This window comes from Stigmatopora argus, chromosome 5, assembly GCF_051989625.1.
Source record: "Stigmatopora argus isolate UIUO_Sarg chromosome 5, RoL_Sarg_1.0, whole genome shotgun sequence".
Lineage (NCBI taxonomy): Eukaryota > Metazoa > Chordata > Actinopteri > Syngnathiformes > Syngnathidae > Stigmatopora > Stigmatopora argus.
The window spans coordinates 16,332,268-16,358,718 of record NC_135391.1 but is presented as its reverse complement, the minus strand read 5'-3'; the positions used below and the strand labels follow the sequence as shown (position 1 = coordinate 16,358,718).

The window sequence follows — 26,451 nt, the reverse complement described above, 5'->3', positions numbered from 1 at the left end:
TTTTTAATATTATTTTAAATGCCTTTTAAGATAACATATCTGTTCTTTGTTTTTAAATTTTATCAAATAAAACTCCCCTAAAAATGCCACTCATATTATTTTTTCCCTCCCTCATTATGCATTTTTAGCGAGTGCGACTTATACTCAGGTCTAACTCATAGTCCAAAAAATACATTCAACGTTCATTTTAAATTAAACGGCTGGCAGTGAATAAATATTTGTTGAAATTGAAAAAAAATGCTCCATGTCCGGATTTGTCAGGCAGTCAGGATAGGCAATAGGAACGGCAGAGACCAAACGTGACTGAAATTCACGTGGACTTACTATTTCCCACGTCAACCTAAAAAATAAACAACGATTATCCAAATATTAGGGATTTTATCAACCATCATTTATGTAGTCATTGATTTTCAACACCGCTTATCCTTGTAAGTGTGGCTGGGTGCTGGAGACTACCCCACCTGACTTCAGGCAAAAGGCAGACTACACTCTAACCTGGTCACCAGTCAGGTGTAGGTCACATTTCCTAAACATTTAGAGCCAATGAAGGTCACATTTATGTTCCACCGCTACCCAAAAACAATAAACTCTTTCTTAACCTATTCATTTCACTGTGGTGACAAATGTTTCTTTGTTTGTTTGTTTGTGATAATGCCAGAATTCAGTAAGTACAAAAATTGTGGTGCTGAGAAAAACGTCTTTAAAAAAAAGTGGGAACAGGTGGCCAAAAATTAAGAACCTACTCGCTAAACTTTCATGGGATTCTCATCCCTTTGTACCCCAAGCATATATCGACAGGTCCCTTGGCATGTGGGTGATTTAAGTAAGCTTGTGAGTTCTCAAAAGTTTCCAGAGAAAGAAAAATATTCCACGTTGCATATAAAACTCCCAAGATCATTATATCCTATGCAGCAATATATACTTCCTTGCTGTTATTGTTCTCAATCACATACAAAAACAGCTGAAGCAACTGCACTTTTCTACTGATGAACTATACATCAAAGCACTCGGAAAAGGCACTTGCTGCACTGTAGGTGAGGAGTTCCCGTGCGCTCTCATGCACCCAAAGTAACTTGAGCAGAGCAATATCACCGAAAAGAATGTTGACGCTGGCGTGTGCTCCTTTTGCGCTGTCTCTCATTGGACAGAATGTGGAGCACAACACTTGACAGCAGTGTTGTCTGGATTTGAAAGTCAGACGTGTTCACAGGCTCCCGCCACCTTTTCTTTTAACAAGAGTCATAAATCTGTAATGAGCACAGAAGATGCATATTTTATTTACTTTTTTGAAGACGTGAGCCCTTCACTTCACACCAGTGCACTCTCGGTCTCTTTGCTCCGCCTTTTCTTTCTTTTTTTTCTTTTTTAACTTAAACAATATGGCAAATGTTGAACCTTTTTGTGGTCGACTACAAACAAAGTGGGATTTAATTTAACAAAAGAAAATTATATATTTTCCCTTTTTTTTAAACTAACATCAGGTAATGAAACAATTTGACAGTGAGTTCATTATAATAATTTTATACTGCGATACAATAATAACCTCAGTAATAATACTGAAATGACACAGTGGCAAGAATCTAAAAAAGTAAAAGAAAACTTTTTTCTAAACCAATAGTCAGTTATCTTGATTTAAGATTATTTCATCCATTCTCTCTTCTGCTTATCCTCACAAGGATCATGAAGGTGCTGGAACTTAGGCAGGGACACCTTCAATTGGTTGCCCGCCAATCGAATGGCACACTGAGACAAACAACTATTCACACTCACACTCATACGCAAGGACAATTCAGTGTACAACCAGACTACAATGCATGATTATTGGGAAGTTGGACGAAATCAGAATACCTGGAAAAACCCGCTAAGCATGCAAACTCAACACAGGACGATCGGAACCCCTTTGGTTAACGAATCCTCGAGCCCAGAACTGTGAGGCAGAGTGCTAACCACTTACCACCGTGATTTAATATTACAACAAAATTGATTAAAGTCATGTCAGAGATCTAAAGATGGCTTCACAACTGTGGATGGGCACAGAAAGATGTTGCGAAATAGCAAAAGCAGGCCAACAGAGGACATGTGTAATGTTGTCCCATCCATCACACTCAGCCTGGTTGCTTGCAGGGAAGGACAGGCAAAGGAGACGTAGTAGCAGTGGAGCAGAGGTGAGGCAGAGTGGGAAAAAAATCGGGCAAAGTGGGTGCACTTTGGGTTCCTGAAAGTGGGGAATAAAGCGCTAAAGGTTATGGGGACTATTTCATAGCTGTACTGACCTTGGAAGTTATAGAGTGGTTGCAGTGGTGAAGGTGACTCACTGGGCTAATACATGCTAATACACACAATTATGTGCACAATGGTGTCACACAAATATATGCAGTAACTTTTTTCCCCCCCGCAATTCAAATTGTATATTTGCCTGGTAGTTTGCATGTTGAGTGACTCACCATTTGTCGCATGTGGCTAAGAGTGCTACTTGGTGAAAATATATGAAAAATCTGTATGAAATTCCATTAATCTAAGAATTTCAAATATGCGAATTTCAGAAAAACTAAAGCATACAGAAATAAATGAATACATTAAAAATGCACATTGATTCCTTTTACTTAAGCTTTCATCCGTTTTAGAATTAGTTTTGGCATATGGTTAGCCTATTTTTCTATCTTTTGACTAAAAATTATCTCCACACTTCTCAAATAACTGTATTGTTTGAAGATCATTGTACCTCCTCTTGCTTTGCCACTCATTGGACTGTTATATTATGTGTCCTGATCCATTTTTAAAAGTCTTAGGGATGGTCAGACAGTTTTACAACCCCAGAGAAGTGTAAAAATTCTAAAGATTGAACTATTGCAATGTTTTATTAACAGCACCAAAAAATCAGTCAGAAAGCAGCACCAATACAAATAGCAAGGAAACTGGATCATTTTACTAGACCGGTTATGAAATTGTTCTACAAAACACAGACCCAAATATGTATGCTTGATTAGTTTGAACCCTGCAAAGCATCTAGAGCCCTAAGGATGTCAGGAACTGCTGTGCTTTGTGTTTGAAGAAGAATAACTAAGCAGGGTGAGGCAGCATTCAGTTACTATGCTCCCTAACTATGGAAGAAGTCATCTGAATTTCTTTGCTCAATTATTTAATGCCTGTAAATCAGGGCTAAAATGTTATTATTTTCCACAGCCATCCATTCATAACTGCCGATACGGTTTAAGTTTGACCTTACTGAATATCTTTTTTTTATTTTTTGCTTTTTACAATTTCAGTTTTGGTTTTTAGCTGTCTTGATTATTAAATGTATTAATTTTGTGTATCATTTCTTATGCATTTTTTTCACTTCCATGTGATCTAAAGCAAGCACGTTGTGTTGAATTGTGTTACACAAATACATTTGCCTTGCCTGCCTAAAAATCCCCATGTACTGTATGTGTGAGTGTAACCCTAAATCACCTTGCCTTTACAAGAGGTCAAATTCTGAATAAGTTCCCCACTTCTTTCTGGGACTCCCTTGGCTCATGTATGGTACGCCTGTGTATATTTAACCATGCTGTGGGCAGTAAGGAGGTGAAGAGACTAATTACCTGTGTAGACCTTGTGCCTGGTTCACCTCCAGCAGGAAGCCCTTGCTGGAGTTTGACTTTGTCTGTTTTGGAATAAACCTTGCTGCATGGGTTTGCATAGCTCTGGTACCATCTAGACCAGCAATTGACAAAGTATGGTAACACTTTTGCATTTTGATTAAATCATCATCTCTTATATTAATTTATTGGTATCCATTCGTAAAGTGAGACAATAATTTACATGAATTCCTGTGGGCATTACTAACTCCTTGACACCCATTAACTCTCATCAGGTAAAGGAATAGGAATACTACCTAACATTCTTTTGCTGGAAAATTTGTGTCCAAGGTTTGTATCATGTGTTGCAAAGTGTGACATTTGGTCGCCGATCTTTTGGTTGCCGGTCTTTTGGTCGCTGGTCTTTTGGTCGCCCGGAAGGTTATTGACAATTACCATTTAAATTGTTGCTTAAATTCCCTAAATAGAAACTGCGAATTACTATTTAGTCATACTTAATGCCCTATTAATTATTAGGCTAAAGAAAAGCTCAAAATTTCCCGGACTTTTATTGTTTTTTGTTGGAGAACTTGTTAAGACCCTGACTGACGTACCTTCCTAAGAGGACAACTGATGTAAATACAAACTCTTATACACTCATACGTCGGCTCAATGGCCATTGTTGGCTTTTATTGATGCGTAGACCGTGTTGTTTTACCTTGTTTTATCGCCGGTCTTTTGGTCGCCCGTTGTCGCGGTCCGGGCGACCAAAGGACCGGGACCAAAAGACGGCGACCAAAAGACCGGCGACCAATTGACTGCACACGCATGAATTCTGAAGCCTAATGGCTACAAGAGCTACCGTGTGTAGAAGCGAGTGGAAACGGTTCACTGCGGGAGATTCTATCATCAATGAGGACATAAGACAGCGCTTGTTAAAGTGAAATGGTACAGTAGACAGAAACAGCTAAGTCAGTCTAACTACATCGCACTGGGATCAAACGCTCCACTAAATATTAATCAAAGGAAATACATGCAGATCTGTCGTGTGTGCGACTTTTCCGTCACCACACACGCAAAAGGAGATCAATATTTTGCCCTTTGTAGAGCTAAAGCAGAAAACCAAACTAAAATGGGCTTTGAGGACAACACCATTTAAAAGACTCAAATATCAGTCCTGGCTACGTATATAGGAGGAAGCACACAACTATTCAAAGAGTTGTTTAACTTGTAATCAATAAATATATTACAACAGGATATATTTCATTGAAATAGCATTAGTGTGAAGCAAACGTGACTGCTGTGTTAAAATTGCACCCGATTCTCTTTGTTTCTATTTCCTCTACTGTAAAAATTGAAATGTCAAATGAAATGTGACATAATGCTAATATGTAGCTCCCAGAGGGCAACTCAAGCCATCATTGTTGATTTTGTAGTGAGAGCAGACATGATTTCTACCCAGGAAAAATACACTTTCTTCTATTCGCATGTTTGGTGAGTGATGCTGAGAAAGGTATTCATTCCACGTCTAGTGTACAAATATGACCAAAAAACAGCGACCCTGCCTACATTAATTACAAAGACAAAAGACACGTTAAATTATCGGCTGATAGACAGTGGTGGCATTTGAAGGCAATAATTTTACCATCTGAGTGTACAAGCAGAAAAAAGAAACCAACAAAAAAAACATAACCCCAAATTGAAAATAATTTAGCAAATTAGCTGCCATTATGTGATGAATCAATGCATTGGATGTCTATCTGTAGAAGTCTATTTGTTATTCATGGCCTTGTTTGGTCCTGCAATTTGCTTTTGAATTATATTTACTTCAATCCATACTAATGTCAATCCAAATTAGAATCCTTATCAATTGAAGGTGTGAAAAAAGCTTAAAACTCACACCAGTACTCCTGACAGTTAGGATTTCATACCATACTTGGGCACGTCTTAACTTCCAATATACAAAATAACTTGGATGGAATGCTCATTTATTTGACTGCAGTCACAAATCTGTAGCTCCCGGACTGAACCGGTAGTTACTATAACATATCGTCACAACACATTGCACATGAAACTGCAGTTGCAGTCCATTAAAATGCACAATGGCACACTTGTTAGGCGGCCTTATTATGCTATCTGTCGGAATGATTCAGGCAGCGCGCTCGCTCAGGTGCTGGGATTTGTCTTTCCCGTTAAGCCTTGCTGCACTTTTGGCCAAGTCAGATTTTTTTTAAAGTACATTTGTCTCTAGAAATGTAAAACAGGTAGTTGAGACAGACGGACTGAGACACCTGTAAAGATTCTCGTTTTCAGCCTGTTCTGGAATGGTCTCACTTTGTTGATGTCAAAACAGTGCGGATCAATTCATGTAGTGGAGTGACAGTCCAGGAGGAGGAGGCCCTTGTTGTTTTTGTGTTGGGGTATACGTAATAATGTTTATGAAGTTACTCAGCAAGACCAGGTGTGCAAATCAAGCTTATCTAATAGCTGTGGGGTGCGTCACTGTGTGTGCGTATTGGGTTCCATTATAGGAACAGGTTGCCTGGCTCCATATGTGCGCAGTAAGTGGGGAAGCTGGGAAAACACGGATCTCTATGACTCTATGTTATTACTACCTCCCGCCTCACTGAGTCTCGTTTGAAGACAGGAAATAGGAGTCAGACCGCAGTCCGAGAGGCATGTGGCAGTGTTTTATACTCGGCTGACCTTTGGCTTATCCTAGGCACCCCCACCAGCTCTCTCACACCTATCCTCTGGCCCCCACACGCGCTCTGCAGTGTCCCTCGAAGGTAATAAGGGCCTGATCCGGCCCGGTATTGATGGGCCACAACAGATTGGGTGCTCTGAGATTTGTTTGAGTGGGGCAATGAAAAGCAGATGGAATCAGAGGAAGTGATTCACCAGCATTTGAAACAAAAAGAGAGTCATCAATTATTTGCAAAGAAAAACAATCCCTTTCCTTTGGGACTACTAGTCGTATCTATTTTGTCTTGTGAGGTTTTTCTGTGCATACGGTGTTGACTTTCTAAATGTCTCAGTTACATAATTTTCACATTATCAGAAGTATGTATCCAAACCCTTTATGATGACCTCCACCTTCAAATAAAACTAGTAGAGCTGTTTCTCTCTTTGAGTGCACCTCTAGTTTCTTGTGTTCTTGTAAATATCAAATTGTTCTACCATGATTGCAGTTTATTGTTGCAGCAGTATGGCTATCTAGTATGTCATACATCATATGTGTGGCAAAATCCTTAGGTGTATACGTGATGATTTAATGAACATTTCTCTAATTTAGTCACATTCAGCACTGACAAAAGTGTCGTTTTCATTGCTTTGAGTAAACTGACTTAATCTATAGATTAACTCCCATTCATGATCCTACCTTGTTTTACCATATTCTGATGGTACCAAGCAAACCACTTGTCATTCTCCATCTTAGTCTGGAGCACGCACACCAAACACATCTTCATGTTTAGCATCACTGTGTCCAGAATGCACTGGTTTGTCCAAGATGGAAGGCTCATTAACTAATTTTCTCACATTGACGGTTATAGATGAAGGAGATCTGCTGTAAAAATGAAGTTTTTATATTCACTACACAGTAATCTTTGTAAAATTATCACGAACAACACTGAAGTTAAGCTAACAGTAGCTGCAAATCATTGGCTGCCAATGGCGGCAATAGACCAATCCAGCCCAATCCATTTTGACTGGGAGTCTCAGACAAAACGGACTGAAACACAATGGTTTTGACATCTATTACTGTCAACGGCAGTGAAGGAGTTGACTGCTTCACGACTTCCTAAACTCTTAAGAGGTTTTTGGACTGTCAAACGTCTGGTCCTCTCGATAGCGACCAATGTGATCAGTGATAACGATGTCACGGCCATTGACATCATGATAGCTTGCCAAGACAGTGGCACAATTGGACTCAGCCTGCTCTTGGCAGCGCCAAGAAGGAGGGAGGGAGGTGAGAAACAGAGGACCTGAAAGATTGATGTTTCCATTTGGCTTTCTTTTTCATACTGCTGTTCTATTAACATATTCAAATTGCCTGTGTGAGCCTTTGTGCGGCGGAAAGCATTTTGATTTGTTCTGCCGACTTTATATCTCTATTACTGGCTGGAATGAGCACAGTCAATTGGAGCAGGATATCCGGCGATTTGGCTCCCTGGCACAAGCCTTTGACGCTATTTAACGTGTATTGTTTCCACTAAGATGCCTTTGCCCGTTCTCTCTCCTTTGCATTTCCCTTTCCTTGCTCTTCCGGTTGCACCCTGTCTGTTTATTCCTACCTTGCCCACAACCCTATCTGTGCCTTTGCAGGACTCTGAGAGAAAGGGCTTCATGAACAAGCTTTATGCCATTCAGGACGTGTGTATCAGTGTGCAGAATGCGCTGGATGAAGTGGCCTCCTATGGCGAGAGGATAAAAAAGTGAGTCGTAAGCCTGCTCCTCGGCGCCCGGCCCACTGTGCTTTACGCTACGCTCTGCACGTCCCGGTGTTTTTTCCGCAATGCCAGGTTGCCCTACTTTGCCTTGCCAGCCTGATTAGAACTTACTTGCCGGCAAACGCCGCCAGCATCACAAACATGATCCTCCTGAATCATATACTGCTTAAACACCTCGACGGCGCCCCCTGGCAAGATTTTCTCACAACCCTGTTTCCTCTCTTTCCAGCACCTTTAATTGGACTGTGCCTTTCCTAAGCTGGCTGGCCATGGTCGCTCTTGGAATGGCAACCCTCATTGTTTACTTCATCCCGTTACGATACATTGTGCTAGCATGGGGTAAGCTATAGATCATCAGGAGTGTTCGTGCCCGGCAAACGTGCGTTTACCTGAACAGTGGTGCCTTGAGATACAAGTGATCGAAATTTGAAATTTTTCCAGATACAAGCTGTCATTCATCTGATTTTTTAATTAGCGAGGGGCAGAACAATGTCCATTGAACTGAAGTATAAAAAAGATGGTTCACTTCTTGTAATTTTCTTTAACATAGCATGCCGCATTGTAGCTAATTTTATTTAGTCATTGATTCCAACTGACAGCCCTCCCAGTTCAAATGGATTGGACGTCTATTGCATACAGTGATTTGAAACATTATCATCATCATGTCCTTAAGTCGCTGTCTGCCATTGATGCGACAGACCTCCATTCCATTTTAACTGCGGGGGATGGCTCCGAATGAATGAATGTTCAAATGGTTTGGATGCCTGCTAGTGATAAACTAATTTAAATTCATAGCAGAATGATTAAAAGAATCACATGATTAGACATCTATTTTTATCAATGGCAATAAAAGAGTAAAGGCACCTCTGTTTTAGCAACAACAACAAAAACAGTCATCCTTTCAAGCTACTCTGACACAAGTGTCAAACTCACATCTCCAGTGACCAGATTTAGACCAATTGTATGTAATTTTATGTGGCCAGCAAAAATAAATAATTTTCTTCAACTAAAATTGAAATAACAATGAATGGTGGAGGACAATAGAAATCAAAAGGACATTGTTTTTTTTCCCTTAAAAATACATTGGTAGAAAAAAGAGTAAAATATTTCCTGTAAAAAAAAATAAATTAAAAACAAATAGACCTAACATTTTCCTCTTTTTTGTTTTTCTTTTTATAAAAAAGTAAAAAAATGAAAAAAAACAAAAAGAACAATTTATTTTAAAAATGATAAAATAAAAAAATCTTTTTTTTGTTTATCAAAAAAAAGTACATTTTATTTTCAAATTTTAAAAGAGGTGGCACATTTGAAGTGTGGTTAGGACATCTGCCACACAATTCTGAGATCAAGGGTTCAATTCCGGGTGGGTTCTGACCTTCCTGTGTGGTGTTTGATTGTTCCACCCACGCCTGCGTGGGTTTTCTTCCGTTACTCTGGTTTCCTCCCACATCCCAAAAACATGCATGCTAAGCTGGTTAAACACTCTAAATTGTCCTTAGGTGTGAGTGTGTGCGTAATTGGTTTTTCGTCTCATTGTGCTCTGCGATTGCCTAGTAACCAATTCTGGGTGTTCTCTGCATACTGCCCATAGTTGACTGGGATAATCTCCAGCACCCCCACTACCATTGTGAAGATAAGTAGTACGGAAAATGAATCAATGAATGATTTGATTGATGAGTTGTTGGTTAGTTGATTCCTTGTGCCAAGCTAAAAAATATCATCTGGTCCACGGCAAGCATGAGTTTGACACTGCTGCTCTAGTATGTCCCAAAAAACACATTTGGCTCTTACCTATGTAATTCACTGTACAGTAGTACCTAAAATTGGTGGATCTTTGGTGAACAAAAATACTAATGTCCACTTAAACACTTCCTGTTCCAAATTAGTTGTCCTTGTTTTGCTACAGGGGTGAATAAATTCACTAAGAAGCTGCGAGACCCTTACGCCATTGACAACAACGAGATCTTAGACTTTTTGTCCAGAGTGCCCTCTGACGTCCAAGTGGTGGGTAGACATTTTCTCATCTCATTTAAAGTTTTGTTTCAAAAAAATCATTTTGGCACTTAAGTGTAGATCAGCAGTTGTCCAGATTCATGTGGTTTACTTCCACATTAACTTAGAGATCAGATTTCCTACAAATCCTTCTTTCGACAGGGAAGGCATGAAAATGCAGTCTGCCATAACATGCTGAGCGGCCCATAACAAAATGCAGTTTAAAGTGCAATTAAACAGCAACTTGTGAAAATGGTGGTGTAATCCTGCACCAATAGATGATGTCGTATCCGCGAAGCCCTGCTGTGCCTGGCTCAACACATGCAAGCACAAACACAGATTTTGTGACCTGGGGCCTCATGATATCACCAATCCCCTGCCACATTAGTGTGGTCAAACTTCCTCTTTGATGGCTTGCTGTCTTTCATCTTTACAAGGTCATGATCTTTGCTCTTCCCCGATTCGACCCTTATGCAACTTTACCATCATGGGTACATTTTTTTTCTTTGGCCGTTATTTGCACGAGGCAGGTAGCCGTCACATTAAATTAGCTTAAACTGTCCCCTCTGGTGAAATACAACCACCTGACCCACCTGGAGTCTAAAGGGAGAGGGATGTAAAGGGGCACAAACCCAGCAGGTACAAGGCCTTTACAAGGACCCTAATGAGGGCCTGCCGGTTAGGGGCATTCTGGTCTGGTTCCCATACGCTAATGAGTGATCATTTAAGAGCTACTGTCTTATTTTTTTATTTACTCGACTTAAGTAAAGGATCAGTACAATGTACTATAACGGATCAAGTAGTGCCAGTTTATATGATGATATAATTTATACAGCATATACACATAATTTATGTATCAACATCATGAGTTATTTTAAGTAATATATTATAAAAAGTACACTGTGCTCACCTCTAAAATGCTGAAATATCTTAGATCAATTTTGTGGGATGGCCGCTTGTCTCTACACTAGGGGTGGCGAACAAGTGAGACACAAAGAGACACATTAGACGTAACCCACGGAGATGATTGGCGGTCCCCTACGTCAGAAGCAGCATAAAAAAAATCAAATCTTCCAAATTATTTTTTAAATATCATTATTTGTTTTTAACAAGGCCTGATGAATTTCAATACGCATTAAGAGAAAATAAAAATAAGACATGAAACGAGCCAATGAACCACAGTATATACAAGATAGGATAAGACGCTAAGAGCCGCATTCATTTTGGACGCGAGCCGCATGCGGCTCGAGAGCTATGTGTTCGCCACCCCGGCTTTTTACGAACGAACCTATTAAAACCATGAATATGGAGGTGAAAATTGTGAATCGGGGGGCATCTTATACGAGAGAAATCCCAAAATTCTATGATTTTAAGGCAATTTTAAGGGTACGGCTTATACGCGGAGGCGGTCAATATTTGAGAAAATACGGAATCTGGCTTTTTGTGTGACAAATGCATCTTGAACTTATTGAAGACACCAAATCAATAGTGAGCTTTCTTTGTGTAGAATGTGCACTACAAATGACTTCAGATACCTAACAACTTTGTCAAACGTGTATAAAATGAGATCTCCAGTGGTGCATAGACATCAGACAGGATGAGACTTACTGCCTGATCAGTTTTCTTAAATTACTAGATTTCTCTACAGTCAGTATTTAAAGACCTGTAGACCATATAGGTATGCATACATTCCAGGGACGCTTATAAGATAAGAGCATACATTGTATTAACAGAAATGAACCGAGAGTTCATGTCCTCACAAAAGTGACCAAAGCAAGGACCTTTATGGGGCTGGGCCATCTCTACCTGACGTTTGGGAGGCGTCATTGCAATACTAGGTTTTACGATGCCATTAGCCATATGAGCTGGGGAGTGCGTAAGTGAGGCCAATGCAATTAGCGTGCCAAGTGGCCATTTATGATTGGTGTAAAGGCATGCTATCAAGCCGTAGAAAAAAATAAGGGTGAATTCCAATTAAGCAGCTAATGAACAACGGGGAGTTAGGTTAATATTTTTAGACAACATTTATGGACACATTTAAACCCTCTGCGTGTATTAATGGATCAAAGGCAGGATAGTTAAAGGATGATGTGTTGCCAGATGCTGTCGGCCATGTCCGCTCAGAGTCTCGTTCACCTTTGCATTGTCCTTATGTGGCAACTTCAAACTTTGTTTTTGCCAATTTGCAGGGGGAAAAACCCCACAAACTTTTATTTATGGTTTTCTTGCTAGTTTATGCCACCTTGACATTTCTCTCTTGATGGCAGGGACTATTCCACAAAGGGTTGCAGGAGGTACAAGTTTTTGTTCCAATTGAATCTAGTTTAACCAATTAGATTTCTGCTGAAACAAGCAGCCGCTGACTGTAATCAACTGATTAGACTTTTAACACACCTGTTTGGTGAAAATGATATCTGCTTCATTGGTTGGAATGAAAACCTGCACCCATCGCAGCACTTGAGGACCGCTGTTCTGCCAACATTTCCTACCTCTACAAAACTTTCTATTGGAGGCAAATTTCACAGCCAAACTACCACTGTGTCCTGTTGTGTTTTCTGGACTATAAAGTGCAACTTAAATACAGACGCTCCCCTACTTACGAACGCAATTGGTTCCGAGCGATTGTTCATAAGTTGAATTTGTTTGTAAGTTGATTCAGTGCTATATTTTGTATTATAATTTATGTTTAAGGCCGATATAAGTATATTGAAGGTTTATATAAGTGCATTTGTATGTTTAAGGCTTGTATAAGTAACACGCATTGGTTTGTACTGAAAAAAAAAACATTTAATAAAATGGAGAGAATATATACAGTACTGTACAGAGAGAGAGATTTATGTATTAGAAACTGGCCAAAAGAAGCGACCTAATGACGATTGCACAGTTTTCTTCTTTTTTTCATCATAAATGATGCGGTAGCACTGTATGGCATCATTCAATTGATTTGCAAACTTTATGCAACGTTCAATATTTGGGTCCTGCTGCTCGATCTTTCTGTTTATAAATGGTACTGACGGTCGAACGATTCAATGCCCGTGAAACGCTCACCACTCTCACGCGCATCAAGCTTCGTTATTATTGCCACTCGTTTCAAATGAAATGGCTTGCCTCTTCCTTGCAACTCCCTCAATAGAAGCCTTTAGCTTTTTACCAACCATATTCAATATTGGATGCATGAGATATTTAATGATACAAATGAAAAAGGTTCTTTGCACACTGGAGATACATTCACGCACTTTCGCATTGCAACGAAGAAGAAGGTAGATGCTGGGTGAGCTGAGCTCTCACAGCGCCAGGCGTCGGTATTAGCGGCGGAAAGAAGTACCGTAATTACTCGAATATAACGCGCACTCGAAAATAACACGCAGGTAATTTTGGGCCAAAAAAATCTGGAAAAACGCAGTACTCGAATATAGTGCGCACCTAAAATTTCCCGCTGACGAAAATCAGAAATCTTACCTTTTTTTCTTCGTTTCACGATTGTTTTGTTCAAAACCGGATAGAGAAATCTTCAGGTACGAGCGTGTCGAGTGTCGTGGAGTTATGCGTTTGAATTTTAGGGCAATAGATGATACACAGAGTGGACAAACATATCATGTAGACATGTTATGTTGCAATACCTTTTAGACTTCCTTGAACATTGACTACATTTCAATTGACAATACCATGTTTTAATTCAAATATCTATTGTCATTCTCAAACAAGAAAAGGAACATACAAATTGAATAAATAAATGATTTGAAGATATGCACAATGAAAAAGACTATCACATGTAACAAGGGAATGTACTGCCCCCCGCTGGACATATTTTTAAATACAAGTACGTACTACACTACAATGTAGTATTCTACTTTCCAGCTTATTAATGCAGGATTGTGATGTTTGTGAGGCTTGACGATCTTTAATATGCATGTATTTTGAATTCAAAGTTGGAAATTGCACAATGTCCGTGCGTCAAAGTGAGTTTGACAATGCTTTTTTCGATCGAAAATTTGTAATTTATTTTAGTTATTGATTATAACACGCACCCCCAACTATTGGAATTAATTATATAGCAAAAATATGCGTGTTATATTCGAGTAATTACGGTACTACTCCGAAAAAGGCGCGAAATACAAAATTGGACTTGCGAACATTTTTTGACTTAAACGCAATTTGCAGACATGTTCGTATGTACCGTTGTTCGTAAGTTGAATGTTCGTAAGTAGGGGAGCGTCTGTATATAGTAAGGCTTTTTTCTTTAAAAAATCGACATAGTATAGTAAGGCTAAGAAAGTCGGAGAATAAATCTGACTTCTGATTCTTCTCCTAGTTATTGCTGTGGTCCAGTGGCAAAAATATTGGTTCAGAACTTGAGGTGGGAATCAGGAGTGAGTTCAATTCCAATCACTTCATATAAGAAGTCACTGTGGTCCAGTTGCAAAGACAAACAGTCAGAACTTCTGGTGGACTCAAGTTCAAATCAGGAGTGAGTTCAATTCCTCTCTTTGCAATTCTCAAATTGTTTATTTAGGTAATGAAAGGGATAGATATAACTTCCAATCACATCATTTCAGAAGTCACTGTGGTCCAGTGGCAAAGACAATGGGTCAGAACTTCAGGTGGACTCAAGTTCAAATCAGGAGTGAGTTCAATTCCTCTCTTTGCAATTCTCAAATAGTTTATTGAGGCAATGAAAAGGATAAATATAACTTCCAATCACTTCATTTCAGAAGTCACTGTGGTCCAGTTGCAAAGACAAATGGTTAGAACTTCTGGTGGACTCAAGTCCAAATCAGGAGTGAGTTCAATTCCACTCTTTGCAACTCTCAAATTGTTTATTGAGGTAATGCAAAGGATAGATATAACTTCCAATCACATCATTTCAGAAGTCACTGTGGTCCAGTGGCAAAGACAATGGGTCAGAACTTCAGGTGGACTCAAGTTCAAATCAGGAATGAGTTCAATTCCTCTCTTTGCAATTCTCAAATTGTTTATTTAGGTAATGAAAAGGATAGATATAACTTCCAATCACATCATTTCAGAAGTCACTGTGGTCCAGTGGCAAAGACAATGGGTCAGAACTTCAGGTGGACTCAAGTTCAAATCAGGAATGAGTTCAATTCCTCTCTTTGCAATTCTCAAATTGTTTATTTAGGTAATGAAAAGGATAGATATAACTTCCAATCACATCATTTCAGAAGTCACTGTGGTCCAGTGGCAAAGACAATGGGTCAGAACTTCAGGTGGACTCAAGTTCTGGTCCAGTGGCAAAGACAATGGGTCAGAACTTCAGGTGGACTCAAGTTCAAATCAGGAGTGAGTTCAATTCCTCTCTTTGCAATTCTCAAATTGTTTATTGAGGCAATGAAAAGGATAAATATAACTTCCAATCACTTCATTTCAGAAGTCACTGTGGTCCAGTTGCAAAGACAAATGGTCAGAACTTTTGGTGGACTCAAGTCCAAATCAGGAGTGAGTTCAATTCCACTCTTTGCAACTCTCAAATTGTTTATTGAGGTAATGCAAAGGATAGATATAACTTCCAATCACAACATTTCAGAAGTCACTGTGGTCCAGTGGCAAAGACAATGGGTCAGAACTTCAGGTGGACTCAAGTTCAAATCAGGAATGAGTTCAAATCAGGAATGAGTTCAATTCCTCTCTTTGCAATTCTCAAATTGTTTATTTAGGTAATGAAAAGGATAAATATAACTTCCAATCACATCATTTCAGAAGTCACTGTGGTCCAGTGGCAAAGACAATGGGTCAGAACTTCAGGTGGACTCAAGTTCAAATCAGGAACGAGTTCAATTCCTCTCTTTGCAATTCTCAAATTGTTTATTTAGGTAATGAAAAGGATAAATATAACTTCCAATCATGTATAGGCGGGCCGCCTCGTGGTGTAGTGGGTCAGTCACCTGCCTGCGACATGGGTGTCGAGGGTTCACGTCCCGGTGTCGCCAGTCGACAACTGTATGGTGTCGGCAGTCAGCCGAAGGCTGACTGTCGAACACCACCAGGAACCCCCCCCTCCCAACTGTCTTCCGGTCAGCCGAAGGCTGACCGGAAATATTGTTTTGCTGAAAAAAATGACTAAGTCTTTATTTGAATGAAAAAAGGATTGCCCATTTGCTGAACTACTAGTGTAGGGATTAGTCAAACGAGAGCGGGATTCGAACCCCATTTCCCACGTGGCAGTCAAATCCACTAACTTGAGGTCTGTCTGACCCATTGTCTTTGCCACAGGACCACAGTGACTTCTGAAATGAAGTGATTGGAAGTTATATTTATCATTTTCATCACCTCAATAAACAATTTGAGATTTGCAAAGAGTGGACTTGAACTCACTCCAGATTTGAACTTGTGTCCAACTTCAATTTCAACCCATTGTTCTTGCCACTGGACCACAGTGACTTCTGAAATGAGGTGATTGGAAGTTATATTTATCATTTTCATCACCTCAATAAACAATTTGAGATTTGCAAAGAGTGGACTTGAACTCACTCCAGATTTGAACTTGTGTCCAACTTCAATTTCAACCCATTGTTCTTGCCACTGGACCACAGTGACTTCTGAAATGAGGTGATTGGAAGTTATATTTATAATTTTCATCACCTCAATAAACAATTTGAGATTTGCAAAGGGTGGACTTGAACTCACTCCAGATTTGAACTTGTGTCCAACTTCAATTTCAACCCATTGTTCTTGCCACTGGACCACAGTGTCTTCTGAAATGATGTGATTGGAAGTTATATTTATCCTTTTCATTACCTCAATAAACAATCTGAAAATTGCAAAGAGTGGAATCAAACTCACTTCTGATTTGAACTTGAGTCCACCTGAAATTCTGACCCATTGTCTTTGCCACTGCACCACAGTAAAGTTGGAAGTTGTATTTATCCTTTTCATTACCTCAATAAACAATTTGAGAATTGCAACGAGTGGAATTGAACTCACTCCTGATTCCCGCCTCATGTTCTGACCCAATGATTTTGCCAGTGGACCACAGCAACAACTAGAAGGTGAAGAATCAGAAGTCAGATTTATTCTCCGACTCTCTTAGCCTCACTTGCTATGTCATTTTTTAAAGAAAAAAAGCCTTACTATGCTATGTCGTTTTTTAAGAAAAGAAGCCTTACTATACAATATCATTTTTTAAGAAAAAAAGGCTTCCTCTACTATGTCGTTTTTCAAGAAAAAAAGCCATGCTATACGATGTCGTTTTTTAGGAAAAAAAGCCTTACTATACTATGTCGTTTTTTAAAGGAAAAAAGCCATACTATACTATGTCGTTTTTTAGGGGGGAAAGCCATACTATACTATGTCGTTTTTTAGGGAAAAAGCCTTCCTCTACTATGTCGTTTTTTAAGAAAAAAAGCCTTACTATACTATGTCGTTTTTTAAGAAAAAAAGCCTTACTATACATTGCATTGCAGACATGTTCGTATGTACCGTTGTTCGTAAGTTGAATGTTCGTAAGTAGGGGAGCGTCTGTACTTTTTTTTCTCCAAATACTTACATTTTCTCAGAAGCTGGTAGTGCGCCTTATAATCCGATGCATCTTATGTATGGATCAGTATTGGTTAATCATTGTATGGAATTCCCTTTAGCACAACTCCATCTAGTTAATTAATCACACAACTCCGAACCAGTACTACGATGACTACTACTACAGCTCCAGTTAGTCTTAATCCCCTACTGCTACTACTGTCTGCTCTCCAATCTCGTGGATAATGTGGACCAGATATTGCCACAAAGTAGGATCACCCCTATTATATCTTCATTACTTTTCACATGTACATATCAAAAATTGTATACATTAAATGTTACAGTTATATACGTGTAAATACTGTAATGAATTACTACTTAAATATGATCTATATAATAAATGTGTAAATACTTTATGTACTGTACTCACAACGACAATAAATTACTTATTTATGTTTTTACTAGGAAAACGCACTTTGTGGAGTGGCACCACCAATTTTGTTATACGCAGCTGTGTATAATGACAATAAAGGCTTTTGATTGATTGATAACTCTACCCTGCTTTGAAATTTTTATAAACATTTTGATTTTGGATACCGTGATATACTGAACCGAGAGAAGTGCTTTTGAGGAATGACACTACTACTATTATTACCACCACCACCAGCATCTCCACTAACACTACACTGCGTGTTATAATCCAGTGCGTCTTATATATGAAACACATTTTAAGATAGAACATTCAGGTGTGACTTATAGTGCTCAAAATACTTTTGTATGTGGGGTGATGAATACAGAAAGTATTAAACAAATAATTAAACTTTCAAACAAGGTTTGCATGTATGAATTATGTGACAAAGGAGATGAACAGTTCTTTAGTGACCACAAGATTATAATGTAACTCAATAGCTGACAGGAAAACACAAAGAAAAAGTATTTTGAGCCAATAAAAAGGTGAATTAAGACTCAATAAAAATAAAAAAAGTACTTGCCATTTTTAACCGGTGTGCGTGTGCATGTGCAAGCGTACTGGCCATTGGTAGGAATTTTTTTAATGGTTAGGAAATTTTGGCAGAACACTAGTTTGGACTTCCAGGGACCTTTCATTGAGTTTTTACAGTTTTTGAAACCTTCATGCTCTCTTTAGTGTACCAAACGCATTATTGTGCCCACTGCAAAAAGGGTTATATGGGATTTATTCCACCCACCTGGCTTTTGGCTCGTGTGCCCACACTAGCGTCACACAGTCAAAGGTTCTGAGAGACATTGGGTGAGGTTTTGGTACACCTTGCTGGTAACACTGTTAAGCGAAACGCTGTACACGGCACCCCTTCAGCCGAGCGCACTTCAAAGCCTGTTTTGCACTTGTACTGTCAACATTTGGGAGCGGAGCGAGGGTGGAGCAGCCTTTGAGCACTGCTGGGTCTTTACCCACTGCCTCTCTTGTTGTCTGTGTTCACTTCAAGCTTCCTTCTTGTGCTACCAAATTGCTTACGTGCTCGCCACATTTTACTTTAACCCAAATGCAGTTTTCTTTCTCTTTCGCTAACGCCCCACTTTCTCCTTGCTTCCTCTGCCTTTTCATCTGTTTTGTACTTTAACTGGCGCTTGTCGTCTGCATTATTTTGTCGTGTATATGATTATAGGTGAGGCAAGCGGGAGCCAAGGGTATAGCGTCAGGCAGGCCTGTCACCTGTGAGGCGGAATTGAACCTGTGAGACATGAGCCCCCGTCTTTTCTTTCCCGGCTGGCAGCTCTTCACAGAGAGAAAAAGCTTGTTTGATTGAGATATTGTTTTTTTCGCTCACCTTTTTGTTTTTGTCAATCCACTGTGCTTCTTTTTAGAGACATAGAAACTTTTCTTTGCTTGTGCGTGCAAAGTTTTTGTTTGGACAGGAGTGTGGATTTAAATTGCCACTTTCCCTTTTTTTAAAAAAAACTCCTGTTGTAGGCGTTTGGCCGTATAATGGACCGCTAAGATGCGATTCTGTACAATGGCTGTCCTAGTTTTGTATCTTTACTGAAGCTTGTTATCAAATAGAATGTGGAAGTTAGGTGTAAAGTATTAGAGCTTTTCTTTATATGAGTAGGTTGGCAATAGTTATTTTTTTAAAATTATTTTAATGCTAAAACTAAAGCAAAGTGGAACATCTTACATTTTTGGATGAAATTTGTCAAATCAGAGGTTTTTTCCAGGTTGCAACAAGTCAAATATATATATATATATATATATATATATATATATATATATATATATATATATATATATATATATATATTTTTTTTTTTTCAAAACCGGTCACCAGCCATTTGTAGGGCACACATAGAAAGAGACAACCATTCGTACTCACAATCACACTGCCATCGAGTGGCAATCAAGCCCACCCTACCCGCAACAAAATTAGGCAACACTCCACCATCGGGTGGCACTTATTTAAATAGTATAAAAAGTAATCAACTGTAACTGAGGGCCATAGGTAAAGTAGAATTCTGGTTGTATTCATTTTATATATACACATTTCGTTTATAACATTAATTTTAATTAATAAAAAACAAAAGATATTCATTCATTCTTTTCCTGAACCGCTTCATCCTCACAAAGTTTGCGGGGGGTGCTGGAGACCATCCTTGCTGACTTTGGCCCAGAGGTGGGGGACACCCTGAATCGGTGGCCAGCCAATCGCAGGGCACAAGGAGACGGACAACCTTTCACACTCACACTCATACCTAGAAGCAATTTAGAGTGACCAGTCAACCTACCATGCATTTTTATGGAATGTGGGAGGAAGCTGGAGTACCCAGAGAAAACCCACATAGGCCCAGGGAGAACATGCACACTGCACACAGGTGGACCGACCTGGATTCAAACCCATGACCTCAGAGCTGTGAGGCCGACGTGTGAATCAGTCAGCCGCTGGGCCGCCCATAAAAAAAGATAATGATTCCAAATAACAATTATAATTGAAACCTGCACGTATCAACACAGCGATGTCACAAATGGCAGTCTCCCGTGAATGTTATGGAACAACGACAGAACTGCCACTGTGCACGCACACACACACCGGGTCATATAAACTGCACTCAGCCTCTTGGGGTTTTCCCCTGTTGTCTGCTTTAGTTGGCAGAACTATAAAAGAATCCACACCCACATGAAAACAGTATCTGTCATCAGCCGGGTGTGTCTCTGTCCGTCTCACCCACTCCTCTCTTCTTTACAGTCATTGTTTCGCCCTGTCCGTTTTCCTTTGTTGCTCACTCACTTGGCTGAACTTCCTCCCAACATCTATCCATTCATCATGTCGGTCTTGTTTTCTCCACCTGTAATATTCCTTCATCAGCAATTCTATTTTTTTCTGATGTTCAATTTGCCTCTCAATGACACTGAGGTCTGAAACCTAGCAGCCATGAAGGTTCTCTTGAGTGTCACTATGCCGTATGATTTCAGCGACCCTTTAGAATTGGCCAAAAGGGATAAGTAATGTTGATTCTGTGACTGTCAGTAATCTGGTCGCGATGCTAGGGATTGCCATAAAGCTTCTAACAAGCAGCCGGAGACAAAGGCTTGTTCAGCCATCACTCGTCAAGAGACGAAACTACGCTTGTCCACCACAAGACACAACACAGTGAACATACTGATGCCATCTTGTTGTCAGTGCAGAGAATCAGAGAGGATGTCATTCATTCAGACAGGCAGAGTAGCCGACAGTACATCCGCCTTGCAGGAATTCCACAGACGGGCTATGGTGATGCGTTCGCTCAATCTGTGGCTAACGCTGATCTGTCTGGATTGTCATAATACATACATGAGCGGCAACTGTGCTGAGGTACTCACGTATCTGAATTTCTAAAAATATGTTTGGAAGCAATTCTCTTTTGTCTTTGCAAGTCAGAGGTGGGCCTGTTTTGCCCACCTCTTCAAGGGCCACTCGGTGCAGGTTTTTGTTCCAAGCGATCCAGCACAGACAATTTGACCAATTAAGTTTCTGTGGAAACAAGAAGCACCTGACTGCAATGCACTGATAACACTTGTAGGACACCAGATTTGTGAAAAGGTGTCCTCTTGATTGGTTGGAACGAAAACTCGCACCCACTGCAGCCCTTTGTAGAATACTTTGCCCACCCCTGCTCTACGTGGCACTTTTACACTTTCACTTGGTCTCTGACACTCATGAGTGACTTTTTTTCTCAATTTGATGGCTGTCCAATTTATTTAAACTAGGGGGTTGGGGCTGTGGATGCTCATGTTTCAGTACAATTGAGTGCTCTACAGTAGCCATTCAATTCATTTAAATGCTTGCTACCTGTACTTCCGGTAAAAATCCTTTGGACGTTTATTGCCGTCGAGTTAAATGCGCTCCAAAAGTGTTAAGTTCGAACGTACCTTAGTCGCTCATATGCTTTATTATTCATAAAACTCCAGAAGGTTTATCTATTCTGTTTAGCTGCCAAAATGAAAGAAAAAAAACAATCAAAGGGTTCCAATGTTTTTTTGTGCTTCGTTCCTCCTCTTCATGATAACTCTGATGTCTCTTTCCCATGAGCCCTTGCCCTGTCCTCTATTTGATTGTGATGGCTTCCCTTAGGCCACCATTTCACATCTGTGGAAGCATGTGTTTATGTATATTCCTAGGGCTGAACAGTGTGTTAGTATGTGTTGTAATCAGTGTGTAATCCCTTCCTTGAGGCCACTGTTCCACACAGCTGGAGTCAGAGAGCCTCTGGAGGCTGTGTGTGCTGTTCAAGCATCCTTTGCTCGCTTCACCTGACCGGGTGGTGTGTGTGTCTGTATTGTGTACTTATGTGTGTTTTAACAGGTGCAGTACAGAGAGCTGAAACAAGATCCCAATCCCAGTCCAAATAAAAGGAAGAAAAACAACCCGGGGTAGAAGTCTTCCCTTGTCCACTTCCTATGTGCTGCTCCATTACTGGACTCTGAGGAACTGAGGGAGCTGGTCGGAAACCAAAGTGGCCCGGCTAGAACTACCCCAGAGCTCACACCCTGTTCTTTTGTTTCATTTTCATGTCCATCACTGGCTCTTTGAGTTACAAATTTGGAGGAAAAAAAATTTCTTACCCATTCTTTAGAGAAAAAACAGGAAATTAGTGGAATTTATGGATTAAAAAAAAACATTAAGTGCATTCCTGTTCATGAGAAAATACGGCTCATTAATAATTGCAATTGTTGCATTTTGAAAATGGTTAGTCGGAAACGTTGGTTCTCACTTTCTCTAACACTAAAAGGATGCGACATTTGAAGGCAGCCATTTAAATTGGACTTTACACAATTGAACAGCTTTGGTTTTCCAAACACACAAGCACACACATACACACACACTTAGGGAATATATATAACCACCATTTGCATTACAACTGATTTTCTTCACAATTGAAATTCTAAATGTTTTCAGGGTAAATATTCAGCTCCAAAATCCAGCCACAGAAATTCAGCTCTAAAAAAATTGTAGCCAGAACTCTAACAAAAAATTGGTGAAACATTTATGTAAGCAGGAACAGGCAATTAGTTGCCATATCATTTCTGTAATAAACACAACATGTTGTGAGTCATGAGTTATAACACTTACTGAAGACATGTGGCTGCTTCTTTAACCTCTCTGCAGGAGGACACTAATAACCTTGAGTCTGTGTTACATGACCAGTGGAGTGAACCTCACCTAACTTGCCTGGATTGGCAATAAAATAAGTCAGGGATTGTTTGCTTTTTCCCTGTTATCTGGATGAAATGGACTTTTACCAAGATGTCTGGAATTAATTGCTCATGTTTCAGTTTGACTGGGAGGGGTGTCAGTGAATGATTCCAGTCATCAAAATAGATTGGACATCATTTCCTATCTGTGGCAAGCATTAGGTTAATTTATGGCAACATTGAAGCAGTCAGAAAAGTAGAAATGTTTTTTGATCTGGTTCCTTTGTTTGTCCCCTTGTTTTTGGATCAGATCTAGTTAATTTACCACCGTTATGGCAACAAATGACTTAAAGTTGAACACATTTCAAAAAAGAAGAATAATGGAGCAGGTTGACTCACACAAAAAAAATCATCACAGGAAATACATTAAATTCCCAACCAACTGTGATAAAACCAATCACTATTCTGTTGTGCATCCCCAGAAACACGAGTACTCAAAAACAGACGCATTCTGACAAACACACACAAACAATGCTGTGCCTCAGGCCGCACTTTCCAATCACTCCAACTTTCCAACTTTTGATCCAAGAGGCGCTAACATGTGTGAAACGTGAATGCCAACATGGCTGTTGTGTGTTTATGGAATCAAAGACAAGTTGGCATTTATTATGTTTTTGTGTTACCATTTGAAGCCCCCTTCAGCTGGGTACTGTATACTTTACTTTTGTCGAGTAGATTATACATTCTCATGGAGCAAGGGCCAACCATAGAGGTTGGCTTGGGTAGAAAGAACTTGTTTCTTTAATTTAACTCCGTAAAATATTTTGCATGAACTAAAAAATACCAGCCCCCTCTTGTGACAGGAAAAAAATCCAATAATTTGTCGAATGACTTCCCAGATGAAAGCTGCACTTGTTTGCTTTTATTTTCACTTCCTGTATGTGTACTGGTGTTCCAAAACTGTTGGTGTGCCCATTCATTTATGCATTTAGTTCACAACTATGCTTTTGTCCAATGTTGCAAACAAACCAAAGTGTTTCATGTTTTGTTTGCATTTCAAAGCTATTAATCAGGGGTGTCCAAACTACAAATTAGGCACCATTGCCGGCCCTCGCTTTTTTCCTTCTGAACAGCGACTATTACCTACAGTAAATTCCCATTTGAAAAGGCCCATATCCTTTGCTACCATTGTTCTTACATTTTACACTCAAATAATTCCATTCCCATGTCTCATGTCGTTTTCTATTAATAACAGTGTAATCTTCAAAAAATATATACACTAATGAATGAAGTTGAAGAATTTTTTAGTGGCCCTCACCTACTTTTTCGGTATACGGCACTTGGAAGAAAATGTTTGGACACCCCTATTCTAAATGAATGTATGATCAGACTGTAAAGACAAAACTCTTTTTTCACCCACTTGAAATGAGACTAGTATTTATTTTTTAACTCTGTACATAGCTAAATCTTTATTGAATAATGGGTGTATTTTTTACGTATGCTTGTTGACGGTCTATTGACTCTTAAGTATTTGTGCCTGCCTTATTTTAAAGATGTCTTTTTGTGTGTCTGCCTGCAATGTTTTATGCCTGCCTGCGACATCCCCATCATGTGTTTAACCTGTGACAGAGTGCAGCAGCTCAGGTGGGCTGCCTTATTTAAAAAAAAAAAAAAAAACTCCTTTCACACCAAAATAAAATGCATCTGATGTGTGTCCAAGAAAAAAGAAAATCAAAACCATTAAATCAGTTTTTATCTTTATTATTCTGAATTGTGCCGATGTGTTCCTAATCTAAGTGGAGCTTTTGATCTCAGAAACAACCAGGCTTGAAAAAAAAAAAATATAAGCAAGTGAGATTGGAGAACTGTATAAAAAAATATATTCACCTCCAATGCTTCCTACTTTAGTGGGTTTACTTCAGCCAATAGGATTTCTCCTTGGCATTGAAGATTGTCCAGGAGCTGCATGAGTAGGACTGTATTTTCTCCTTTGTATGCTTTCACTGCCTCGCACACCTGGTCTGAGTGTTTCCCTCTGGCCAGCTCCAGCAGGGTTTCAACGTCACCCGCCAGCCCTACCGCTCTCTGATCGGTCCAGTCTAGTGTCACTGTTTGGAGCGGGTGTGCCTCAAGGGCGTTTGCCAACGTGCGCAAAACATCGCTTGACGCCATGCCGTCGGACAGAACGCTTTCATCCTGGTAGCACACAAGCAGGTTTGCTAGCAAACCTGAGGCCGCTTCCAGGACGTCGTCATTTAACATCTCAGAACAATTCAGGCTGGAGTCGCCCACTTGAGCGCTGTGGATGAGCTCTGCCTTCTGACTCGCATCAGGGACGAGGTCCAATGCGACACAGCCTTTATTATCCGTTTGCTGGAGGAGATCAGAACCTGGAGGAATAACGACAGATAATAATACAATATTAAATATTCAAGGCAAATAAAAGACAATCAATGAGCAAATTTATTAAATATCAGTAAATCTTTCAGCGCCACTGATGATGTCCAATCATGCGGCTCATTTCTTCTTTTTGCTTGGAATTGAAATTATAGTTTGTTACTAGTAGATATCCAATCAATTTTAACAGGGAGGGTTGCAATGCTGTCATTGGAAGCCAATGAGTTACAAGAGTAGGACGGTGGTAGTTTGAGTGTTGTATGTGATAGTATAGTAGTTACTGTGTGGTCAATGTAAAAACAGTACAACTTCAGAGCTGATTAGGTTTGTTTATCACTGTTAATTGCAGCCAAAGCTAATCTGTCTCGGTCTCTTGGTCTCTCGCTCTCTCTTTCTCTCTCTCTCTCTCACACACACACAGTGTGTATATATACAAATATATTTTTTTAAATGGGAATTTTGAAGTGCGTACTGGCAGACATAAGCAAGTAAAAGCATTGCAAGACAGTGACCTTGAAATTAAATTAAAAAGTGGTAAATGACCATATAGGTTCAGGAGACTATCAGGCTCTAGAAAAAAAAGAAAGAAAAAAAGTGGAGATGCGAATCCAGAGGCAGACTTCAACTTGCCCTGTATGTTGGATGAGTACTAAAAATTTGTCAAGTGACTGTTTTAATTCCCATTGCGCCTACTCACTTCATTCCAATTCTGACTTCAAGCCCCCATTTTTCTGAGTCTTAGCGAACGACAGTATCGAGCCTGTGAGTCAAGTGCGAGCCCTTTTGTTTGCGTTTTTACAGAAGCATTTTTGTGGCCACCTGCTCTCAGGCCACTTGACTGCTCAGCCTCGCCACTCATGTGTGTGAGTGCACAGCTTCAAATGTGACACACAAACAGGTGAAGGGCTGTCAAAAGCCATTTTGGTAGTTGTTCCCGGTC

General features: G+C 39.7%; 2 protein-coding genes across 9 annotated transcripts in view; one reads left to right on the top strand and one right to left on the bottom strand.

Moving 5' to 3' along the window:
* mctp1a (multiple C2 domains, transmembrane 1a) overlaps positions 1 to 23,885 on the top strand; it is a 109,089-nt gene extending 85,204 nt beyond the window's left edge. For all 7 annotated transcript variants that reach the window (XM_077599823.1, XM_077599825.1, XM_077599824.1 and 4 more), the window contains 4 exons: positions 7,884 to 7,993; positions 8,238 to 8,347; positions 9,915 to 10,012; positions 22,285 to 23,885. In XM_077599823.1, the coding sequence (XP_077455949.1) occupies positions 7,884 to 7,993; positions 8,238 to 8,347; positions 9,915 to 10,012; positions 22,285 to 22,356 (390 nt within the window). In that variant the 3' untranslated portion in view covers positions 22,357 to 23,885. The remainder of the gene's footprint in view (positions 1 to 7,883; positions 7,994 to 8,237; positions 8,348 to 9,914; positions 10,013 to 22,284) is intronic.
* Positions 23,886 to 24,854: 969 nt separating this feature from the next.
* The window catches only part of slf1 (SMC5/6 complex localization factor 1), a 30,658-nt gene continuing 29,061 nt past the window's right edge, over positions 24,855 to 26,451 (bottom strand). For both annotated transcript variants that reach the window (XM_077599830.1, XM_077599831.1), the window contains exon 18: positions 24,855 to 25,504. In XM_077599830.1, coding sequence (XP_077455956.1) covers positions 25,014 to 25,504 — 491 coding nt within the window. In that variant the 3' untranslated portion in view covers positions 24,855 to 25,013. The remainder of the gene's footprint in view (positions 25,505 to 26,451) is intronic.